The sequence below is a fragment of the Mesoplodon bidens genome, assembly GCF_964165515.1.
Source record: "Mesoplodon bidens genome assembly, chromosome: 16".
Taxonomy (NCBI): domain Eukaryota; kingdom Metazoa; phylum Chordata; class Mammalia; order Artiodactyla; family Ziphiidae; genus Mesoplodon; species Mesoplodon bidens.
This window is the reverse complement of record NC_138173.1, coordinates 63,410,438-63,421,763: the sequence shown is the minus strand read 5'-3', so window position 1 is coordinate 63,421,763 and position 11,326 is coordinate 63,410,438. Positions and strand designations below refer to the sequence as shown.

At 45.1% G+C, this 11,326-nt stretch overlaps 1 protein-coding gene across 1 annotated transcript in view; it reads right to left on the bottom strand.

Annotated features, from left to right (window-relative positions):
* Positions 1–4,609: 4,609 nt before the first annotated feature.
* The window catches only part of TRMT12 (tRNA methyltransferase 12 homolog), a 47,152-nt gene continuing 40,435 nt past the window's right edge, over positions 4,610–11,326 (bottom strand). Inside the window, 2 exon segments of the mRNA XM_081214342.1 lie at positions 4,610–8,866; positions 8,869–10,419. Of these exon segments, the coding sequence (XP_081070468.1) occupies positions 8,808–8,866; positions 8,869–10,168 (1,359 nt within the window). The 5' untranslated portion in view covers positions 10,169–10,419 and the 3' untranslated portion in view covers positions 4,610–8,807.

The following is an 11,326-nucleotide window of genomic DNA, read 5'->3' as shown; positions in this document are numbered from 1 at the left end:
AACAATATGTTTTAAGTACTTAGTATGGTATATGGTAAACAGGTTTTAGGAGAAATACTCACTGGAACCCCTGTGATACTAACACAATACTGTGTTAGTACTGTGAAGATACTGTTTATTAGTTTGGGTTGTTATATGGGATAACCATTCAGTAGTACTGAATTTATATTAGGATATAAATATATGATAGGCTCAAATATGTTAGTCATCTAAGGTGATGGTTAAGAATAATCTGAGGGATTAGATACTGCTGAGAGGAAGAGTACAAGTACTACTAAGTTAAAAACATCTGTCAAGGCAGGGAGCCTAGAGGAGATGGATATAGTATCCCTCTGACAGACGGGAAATATAGGATCCTTCACCCTGGACGGGATCCTGTCATCCAGGCTTCTGATAATCACTTCTCATTTCATAGCTACACCCAAATGAGTAGAACAAAAGCTTCAAGGTGAAAGATGCAGTATTGCAAAGATGTCAGTTTTACCTTATAGGTTCAATGTAATTCCTCCCCCCAAAAAAATCTCAGCAGGATTTTTTCAAAAAATTGACAAGCTGATTTTAAAATCCGTAAGAAAATGCAAAAGGTCAAGAATAACTAATGCAATCTTAAAGAACAAAGTTGATTTACAGTATCATATCAGGACTTATTCTAAGGCTCTAATTTAGACAAGATGGTATTGTTGGTACATGGATAGAAAAACTGACCCATGGAACAGAAGAGAAAGTCTAGAAATAGCCCCACACATATACAATCACCTGATATATCATAAAAGTGACACTACAGTGCAGTGGAAAAAGGATGATTTTTTAAAAACAGCACTATAATGGGACTCTATGGATACTACCTATATAAATTAATGGTGAAACACAGTAGAGGCATTCTCCCTAAAATTAGGAACAATTTAACATTGTATTAGAGGTGAGGGGCTGGGAATAGAGCAAGTTAAAAAGCCAGAAGCTTTCCTTTTTAATCAAGACTTAGCTGTTTTTCTTGAATGAATGCTCCTTAGATTGTCACAAGCCTTTAGTTTCTAGAACTCTGAAAAGGTTGATTTTGACAATTTTTGCCAGTGTTCTCACTGCTTTTTACGGAAGAGCCAGTTTTTGGAGGTCCTTATTCTGCTATTTTGGAAGTTGCCCATTTTACTCCTGATATGGGTAGGGAAGTATCAAAGAGACACCCTGGTGGATGCATTGAGTGTGAAGTATATTCCTTTCTGCCCTCATTGTCAGTAACTCCACTTCCTCCTCATCAGGTTCAATTACTCCAGCCAGGATGGTGATTCGTTCTTGTCTGCTGGCCTCTTGGCACAAGGAGCCTAAAATCACTGGGAAACCTCAGTAGGTTAAAGTTTGATGGATCTATTAATTGTGTCTCCTGATGAAACAGTTCCCGTGATAGGAACCAGCCCTCTAGAGCAGGGGTCCCCAACCCCCGGGCCTGTTTGGAACCAGGCCGCACAGCAGGAGGTGAGCGGCTGGCGAGTGAGCAAGTTTCATCTGCCGCTCCGCATTGCTCCGCATCGCTCGCATTACCGTCTGAACCACCACCACCCCCACCCCGTCCGTGGAAAAACTGTCTTCCACGACACCGGTCCCTGGTGCCAAAAAGGATGGGGAGTGCTGCTCTAGAGCAGAGTCGTGGGGATGGGAAGCACATGGACCAGTGGTGACAGAAAGTGGCTGTATTAATTTCCTACTGCTGCTATAACAAATTACCACAAACTTAGTGGTTTAAAACAACACATTTATTCTCTTAAATTATGGCGATCAGAAATCTAAAATCAAGGTGTCAACAAGGCTGTGTTTCTCCTGAAGGCTTTGGGAGAGAATCCCTTTGCCTTTTTCAATTTCTGGAGGCTGCCTACATTCCTTGGCTCATGGTCCCTTCCTCACATCACTCCATCCTCCTGCTTTGGTCATCAGATCTCCTACTACTTGCTCCCATCTCCCTCTTACAAGGACCTCTGAGATTATATTGGGTCCACCTGGATCATCAAGGCTATTCTCCCCATCTAAACTTAATCACACCTGCCAAGTCCCTTTTACCACGTTAAGATCACATATTCACAGGTTCTGGGTATTAGGACATGGACATATTTGGGGGCCATTATTTAGCCTACAAGGGGAATTCTATTTCTACCTTTTCATTCCCAGACTTGCATTTTCTGTCTATACTGGACATGGCACTATATAATGAGTTTGATTTAGTATACTGAGTCCTGGTGGACGGCATCCCACCTTCACATCTTCCAAGCTTTTGCTGCAGTTTCAAAAGGATTTTTCACCACTCCACCAGGCCAGCATTTTCTACGTTCTGTAGTATGTGACATGGTCATGAAACAGTCCTTTGCTGTAAAGTAGGTCCCTAGGTCAAAGGCAATATTATGCAGGATACATATTGATGGATCAAACACTTGTAAACCGTTGGACAAGTAGTCTGGCCAACATCTTGCGGGCAGGAAAGGCAAATTCATACCTGGAGACAGGAAGATTTTAGTAAAGGTCAGTCACTGTCCTTCCAGGATAGGAGCCCAATGTAATCAACTTGCTACCAAGTAGCTGCTTGGTTTCCTTGAGGGATGCTATTGTATCAAGGGTTCAGTGCTGAACATGAGGGAGTGGCCACTTGGTGAGTGGAAGCCGTGCTGTTGGCCTCTTGCTCACCTGCATCCCTGGGACATGACAATGTACATGAGCCCATTGTGCCAGTACTGGGACAGCTGATGGCTGCGGTTGCTGAAGTTACTGGCCAAGTCTGTTTACCTGGTTGTTGAGTGCCTGTTCTGTGGTGGATTATCCCTGGTAGGCATTGTTATACAACACCAAGTTCTTTACTCATGTGCCAAATCCCGCAGATTTCTCCACTGCTTCTTCTCCAGGCTTCCCTGTCCCTGCTCTCATCTTTTTCATGCCAGGCCCCTGATCATCTAGCCAACTTATTTGCCACTTGCCAAGAAGATATATTCTTCCTTCAAGCCACTTTTTACCACACAAAGTGGATGACCAGGAATACTGCCCCAAATTCTGCCTTTTTGGAGAATTCACCTGTCTTTTAACAGCACTCCTGATTTGGGCTGTAGGGCAGAAGTCTATTTTTATTTTGAACCCATATTCCAATAAACCCATCGGTGAACACAGCTTGGGCTTTTTTGTCCTGAATCAGCTAGACAAAAGAGCCTCTCAAGCAGCCACAGTTGTGAACTGAGGGAGGGACTCTGGTTCAAGTGTTATACATATGATACAGGAGTCTGGACCATCTGCATATGTACCTATTCATTTCCCCTGGCCCTACTTGTCACCGATCCCAGGTGTACCATTTCCACCTTATGATGGATTGACTTGGTGGGTCTGACAAAACCTAGCTCATGAAGGGTTACTTGATGTCCCATGAGATGCTCAGTTCTTACCAAGGCCCATCAGCATGCAAGGAGCCATTTTTGAATGAGGTGTGGTTCTCCACTGCAGATGCTTTGGCCTTGCTACAGAACCTAGAAGTCTACCTTGCAATTCTCCAGTTGGAGGTTGCCATAAACTCCTGTGGCTGCTATGCTTATCAGATACTCCTGTCCCATAGAATCTCCTGTATTGAATGGCCCATGCAATACGGCTAATTACACTGCAGCCTGTACCCGCTACAAAGCCTTTATGTGCTCTGGATCCCACTGAAAACTGGCAGCCTTCCAGTCACCCAGTATATGAGTCAGAGCAGTATTCTCAAGTTCTGGATTCCCACAAAGAAGGCTGGAGCTTGATGTGCATTCTTGGTGGCAGATTATTGATAAAATGAGATGCAAAAATTTGTTCTTACTACGAAGGAGACATCTTCACATTCAAGCAGACCACTGGACCCTAAAAATTTCACTGATGTAAAAGGTTGCTTGTTCTTATTAGTGGTTATTTCCTATCCTCAGGAGCATAATATGCTAGCTACTTATTGTTTACCTGGCCCAAGGAGTAATGATGTCATGAATGTAATAGGTCAGTGTGACATTCTGTGGAAGGTTCAGATGGTCTAGATCTCTTCAGACTATATTATGATAGAGGGTGGGCAAGTACTGTTCTCTGTCCTACATGAATGCAAACTGCTTCCCATCCCACACCCTCAGCACCCAGTTCAACAGACTCTCATGGCTCCTGTTGGTACATGTAGGTTAGGTCCTGCATCTCCTTTGGCACATAGGCCCATGTGAAAGTGCTGAAAGTAGACACACAAAGTGAAGAGAAAGGAGCTGCAGGACAGCTGCTTCACCATGGGGCTGCAGAACTGCTTGGTTTTTTCCATAAAGTTTTGCTACTTTTCTTTGAATTTTGAAACTGTACGTTTAGCTTTGATCTTAAAATAAAATTCAATTACTAAAAGAAAAAAAGGAAAACTAGGACAGTCTATCCATCTGTATCTACCTACCTACCTAATATGTGTGTTATACCAAAATTCAGTTGTAGCCTCATATTCAATATTTTCTACTTACCTTGGATTCAACCTTGACCTTTAAAAACCCAAAGAGACAAATACCTATTTTCTCACTGTTTCTGGCCTCTCTGAAATTGTGTGTGATTGTTGGTCCGGAAATCTTGCAAGTTATTATCATATCTAATCAGAAAGGTATCATTGCTAATATTTTAATAGTCATTTTATAATATAGGTAAGCATTCCAAACATAATTGTAGCAAGAAATTCTTATGTGCTTTACATGTTGAAACATTGTGTCAGCTGAAGTAGGTATATTATTGCTAGAGTGAATTTCATCAATAATGATTGTGAAAGCTAGTACATTTATGTCAAAACAATTATTATAAACTTCTAAATAGTTTTAAAAAATTGACAAAATTTATGAAACAATGGCCCTCAAGGCATCGGACATAGGCGATGAAGAGCAATGGTCCATGAGAGGTGGAAAACAAACCAGGTGAGCCATACAATTGCTCCAACTTACAGCCTGGAGAAGTTTTCCAGGCTGTCACACGAGCATGGAGTGGAGGCCAGCAGTCTGACTCCCTGAGGTGAGGAGGTGAGTCCTGGGAGCCCAAGTAAGTAGAGTTCACAGGGTAGAATGCCAGAGAAGAGAAAGCCGCACACAAAGGGAACTCCAGAGATCTGCTGACCGTTGCCTTAAAAGTTTTCAGCTGAGTAATGATCAGCCCACATGATAGGAAACTACCAAAAGCCAACAAAAGACCCACCAGAAAGGATTATAGGAAAAAATACTCAGAGCTCACACCACACAGGGTGGTGGATAATTCCTGTTTCTACATACAGCAAGAGTGGAAAATCTCATAATTCACAAGGCGTCAGAGAACGAAGAAAGGTCTTGCTTCAATAATGGAAAAAAATTAATCCTAGACTATATGCTGCTCTAACAAATGCTTAAAAGCAAGACTCAAAAAGATCAAACTGTTTCCAAGTAACCTAACTGTATTCCAGAACAAAACTCAAAAATGCTTTTAAAAATATGAAAATAGTTTTAATCACTTAAAGTAATAGTTTAGTTTGAAAATGACTAGTTTTATGGCTTGCCCACGTGAAGTGGCTGCACCTTGAGGCTGTTCAGAGTGACATATACTGGGTTTCTTCTCACACGTGTGCCCAGGGTGGAAGAAACTGAATTAAAAATGCTTTTTCTATATATTTGTGTCTCATCGTTTTAAATTTCTCCGTTTGCACATTTTAAATATATACATTATACTCGTGTATTAGTACATGCATGTAATTTATTAAGATTAAGGAGTGAATGAATAGAGCAGCTCATGGTTGAGGGAGTTTGATAAAATCATCATTATTGTTTTTTAATCACAACTTCTCCATCAAGTGGGTACATTAATCAGCGACTAATACTAATGCCCGCAAAGGAAGCCTTTAGAGCTTTTACAAATTCCTGGATTGAATTCGTAAGGACGCCATGAGCCTCCTGACCCCTTCAGTCTTGTTTCCTTGGTTCCACTAAATGTCTCTTCCAGGTCAGGCCATCCAGCAAGTGCTTGGAGAAAACTGTACTGTAAATGGATATACTCAGGTGGAAAAGAGGCTTAAAGGACCCGTATTCTCTCCCATCACACGTAACTGCACACTCTCAGCTTAGGCATCCCTGCTCCCGCCTTCCAGAACCCAGATCCTACGTGTGCCTGTAAAAACCCACTTGTTTCTATATGTGCACTTAGTACACAGTACTGACATTGCTTCATCTGTGTCCGTGTCACCAGATGGTGATTCCATTGTGGGCAGGACTCAGGTTTACTCACCTCTATGTCCCTGGCCCTCCGCACAGTGCCTGATGGGGAAATTCACAGAACATCCTAATAAACCACTGAATGGCTTTCAAAATAGTCATTCTGCTGTAAGTAAAGCAGATGCGCAGCAATCCCTCACAGCCAAATTGGGAAATGGTAGTTGCCCTCATACAAAGACTGAAATATTCACGATATACCAGTCACTGTGATGACAGTTAACGTATGTTAACTCATTTAAACCCAACAACTTCCCTTCAGGATATGTTCAGTTGTTAACTCCAGCATACAGACGAGCAAACGAAATTGTGAGAGATTCATGACTTGCCTCAGGTCACACAGAAGGCAGAGGAGCCAGGAGCTGAGTGAGTGGACCTAAAGGCCACGAAGGCAGAGCCCATGTCAATCTTCTTGCCCCACTGACACTCAGGGCCTGATACGTGTAACAAGTTGAATGAATTCATTTGGGTGCACGTGACATCAGCTGCCTCTCCCACAGCTTATGGCAGGAAGCTAACTCCTCAGCCCCTGGACCTGCGGCTCCCCGACTCATCTTCCTCATTGCTTCTCCCCCCGGATTGGATCAAGCCCCCCCCTGGCATCTTTAGCTTGAGGAGAGAATGCTGTAGGCACAGGTGTGAGAACAAACCCAGTGTGTGAAATGATGAAGGCAAACGCAGGAAGGCTGTTCTGTGGGATGGGAATTGAATCTAGCAGGCTCCCTCTGTGGGGTCACATGATAGCCAACATTTCCTGGGGGCCTACTCTGCACAAGACACTCTCCTTTTTAATCCTTACAGCGACCCCCATCTTCAGCACGTCTCTCACTGCTTCTTCTGTTCCTAACTGATCTAATGGCAACGCTCCAAACACTCTGAGCTTCCAAACTCTGGCACCTGTTAGTCTCTTCAACCAGCATCTGACTCCACTTAACAAAATCTCACCCAGTTTTTAAGAGCCAATTCAAACACTACCTCTCTGAAGACCTCCTCATTCAATTCTCAGAGCTTTTTTTTCCTTCCCCACCTTTACACTCCTACAACGAGCTATCACTCATACGGCACTTACCGCGTTCTGACTCTTGCAGCATTTGTGTTACGTCTATTGCTAGCTTGGGAGCTCCTCAGAGACAGTATCTAATGCCGCTTCATATTTCCTGTGGCTCGTGTTTATAGTAGGCATTTAATATTTTCAGAACAACACAAGCAGCACCAATCCTGTCCTTATTGGCACTGCTGCAAGAGAACAAGCAGCCCAGCCCAACCACAGCCAGACAAATGCCAGGTACAATCAAAATCCTGATAAAGCCACACTTTTCCTTTTTCTTTTTTTTGGCCTCGCCACACGGCTTGCGGGATCTCAGTTCCCCTACCAGGGACTGAACCCAGGCCACAGCAGTGAAAGCCTAGAATCCTAACCACTAGGCCACCAGGGAACTCCCAAACCACACTTTTCTGTATTTCCTTCATGAGGAAAACAAGCCCAGATGGCTTCAGAGTGCACCAAAACAACGCTCTGAAAATTGATTCTCGACAATTAGTCATCCTAAAGGTAAACAGTGATTCCTTACATTTAGTCATTCCAACAGTAAACAATGGCACTGGCAGAGAGCCATAAAATAAGGGGAGGCTTGGAAAACTGCACAGTGTCTCACATTCCTTAGAGCTCCTTATGTTGGCCCTGATGTTCTCAGCCAGGGAAGGAAGATGGAAAGGGAGTCTGAGCCCTGTAAAAATCTAAGATTTTAATTCAAACTTTAAAAATTAGCTAGCAGTTGGCAGCTACTGCACTAGCTAAGGCTGGAAGTCTAGTTTCCCTGCCCTGTCATTTAAAGCAGTCATTCTTAACACTTTCTCTACTATAATAAACCTAAGACACACCCTCCCCGCACCCACTCATTTAGGAATGCTAAAGTAGACACGTGGAGGTCATACACTAGAGTAATTTTTGTTTTCTTCCCTCCCTGATTTAGTCAGTCATAATAACCAAGCAGCACCACTTGAATGCCTTGCTTTGGACTCCAATGCTCAGACCCATCGATTTTACTTCTCAAATCCATTCACCTCCCACTGCCACCACCCTAGTCCGAGCCACCATCATCTCATGCCTGAACCGCCACAGAAGCCTCCTCGCCCTTCTCCCTGCTTCCATCCTGGCCCCACTCAGGTGAGTTTCCATACTGTAGCTGCAGTGATTTTGGAAACAGCACTGCGTCCTTCACTCTAAAATAACCAATGCCCTGTGTATGACTGTTTATTAGGTGACAGCCGTGTGAGACCTTGCCAAGAATCCCTCACTTTGCAAATGAGAAAATTCAAGGCCAAAGGAATACTGGAACCATGTACCCCAGGTTAGATAGAACTAAGGTCAGAATTCAGAACTCATGATTGCACAGCCAGGCCTCATTTCAATGAGCCACAGTACTTCTCCCAGATACGCAGCTCATTCTGTAGGGTGTTAATGGAAGACAAATGAAATAATATGTATTGATTAAGAGCCTGCTTTTAGGGCCACAAAATATTAAAATAGATTACCAGGAGACAAGAGAGGTGAGGCCCCAGCCTGAGTTGATGCTTTAAGGGTCACTCACACGTAGATCCTCCTGTCTCAGGATCCACCTTCTCTAGCCAACTAGAGGACAGGGGCGGCATTCCAGATCCAGGACTATGTGATCCACGTGGGGAGCATAGGATTTCACTGGTTGGATGTGCAGGATTTGTGTCTTCCACGGTTTCCCGTGCACCTGTTGAAGAAGAGTGGCAATTCGAGTTTCTGCAGCTTCCGCCCACCTTTGCCACTCTGGCTTGGTGGCGGCTGACAGCATTTTTTCCCTAGAATCACTGGCAGCTCCATTTTTCAACTGGTTGGTGATCATTTGCTGAGGAGAAGACCAATCCTCCTTTTCCATTTCACTGCTTCCAGGAGGCTGGAGAGTCTTCCCTGGGAAAGATTCCACATTTTGGTGAATATGCAAAATGCCTCCAGCATCCTGTCTTAGCGTTTGGCAGGCAATGGGCCAGCCTTCTTCAGAGCTGGGAATCAGCCCCAGGTTCACCCGGTCCGCAATGTTTGAGAGCTTCAGTTTTCTGTTATCCCCAAAGTGTACCTGGCATCGACCAGCTACTCCATTGAGCTCAAGGTTATTTCTCAGAGCAACTACAGCATGGGGGTTCCACTCGCAGGCATGGACGAAGGCAGCACCAGCATGAACTAGGAAAGGCAAGGTAAAATAACCAATCCCTGCATAGAGATCCACCAGCACTTCTCCAGCACAGGGCAGCGATGCCACACGGAGCTTCTCAGTGATGTTTCCGAAGGAGAACATGCACTGGGTAACGTCAAACTTATATCGGATCCCATTATCCACATGCTCTACCCAGCCATGGTCGCCCAGCAGCAGACTCACTGCTGGAGTTCGAGTGCCATCCGGTGACACCCGCCCTCGTTTGGCCAAACGCTGGACGCCAAGTGCCGAGGCAACCGTCTCCCAGAGTTCTGGTTCCAGATTTCTCCATTGCTTGGCTTGGAAACAGTCCTCACTCAGCAACAAGAGGTCACCATGTCGTTGCCAAGATCGGGGCAGATCAGCCTCCAGCTGAGCTGACCACGTCACTCCGCGGCCCTCTACCCAGCGACTCACCTCAAGACACAGCCTTTGGGCAGGTGAACAAGCCTGGGCCTTCTTTGAAGGAACAGGATTCAGGAGCTGCGTTAGCACACAGGTGCTGCCTGGAGCCACACGATTCCTCAGCTCCCGCAGGTGCTGCTCAGTGAGGGCCTCTCCCAGCACCGGTAGCGCCACGGTGCCATCCGGCATCTTTTCCACACGGTGCTGTCTCTCCAGGAGTTTCTGCTTCTCGAGATATTCCCTGTATTGCTGGGTAAACCGCGGTTCAGTCACAACTGCGACAACAGCCGCGGACCTCCCGCCTGCCCTGTCCATGTTGCTGGCCCCGCATTCCCTGGGATTCCCTCGGCGAGACTCCGAGTCCACTCACCTCCGTCCGCACATCCAAACGCAAAGCCGGAAGACAGGCGCGCACCCGGCTGGCTGGGGCCGGAAGTGACGTCAAACCGGCAAGGCGGAACTATATGATATTATCGCGCTCGTTGATGAATGGCGTCGACGTTGCCGTTGCCGTGTGAGGCCGCTGCCGCCATCTTTGTTGTGGCCAACCGTTAGCTTGTTCCTGCCTAGGGGGAAATTAATAACAAGAAGGAATTCTGTGGTTGAGAGTCCGCCTGCCGATGCAGGAAACACAGGTTCGTGCCCCGGTCCCAAATGCCGCGGAGCGGCTGGGCCCGTGAGCGATGGCCGCTGAGCCTGCGCGTCCGGAGCTTATGCTCCGCAACGGGAGAGGCCACAACAGTGAGAGGCCCGCGTACCGCAAAACAAACAAACAAACAAAAAAACAAAGGAATTCTGCCGGCTTAAAAACTTCAAATTAGTAGGTATCCTCCAGAACCTTCAGATACTCTCTGCAATGCTGCTCACAAATCGAAAGAAGTGAACCTGGAATGATGCAATGAATTTGGAGAAAGCCTTCCCTTAGTCCCGTGCTGCGCCTAAATCTGGCACCTAAATCTCAGCCTGAGATGGAACTGTTCCCTTGACTAAACACATTCTAGGGACACCAGTCTCCTTTCGCTTCCTTTATAAAATTGGCCAAACCTTTTCTTGTGCTCTTGCCTTTGTACTTGCTGTCCTCTTTGTCTGAAATGCCCTTCCCCTAGAAGATACAGTGGCTGGTGATTTGTCTGAAGGTCATCTTCTTGTGAGGCCTTCATTAAACACTCTCTTCCCTCCACATTATGTCTATTTAACACTGTAATTTCTTCTTTAGCTCTTGTTTTGCTATTTATTTGTTTATACTTAAAAGCCTCTCTCCCCCGGTAGCAAATAATGTTCTCATGGATAAGGGATATTCTTTTTCTGTTTATTGCTATGGCCCCAGCATCTTGTATAGTTCCTGGCCATGAGTAATGGCTTGGCAAATACTATAGTTATTAAGAGAATGATTGCTTTGAGCACAAAGAGACTTGAACATGTTCATACTTATTTAACTATTAACCCATTCCATAAATGTAGAAAGGATCACAA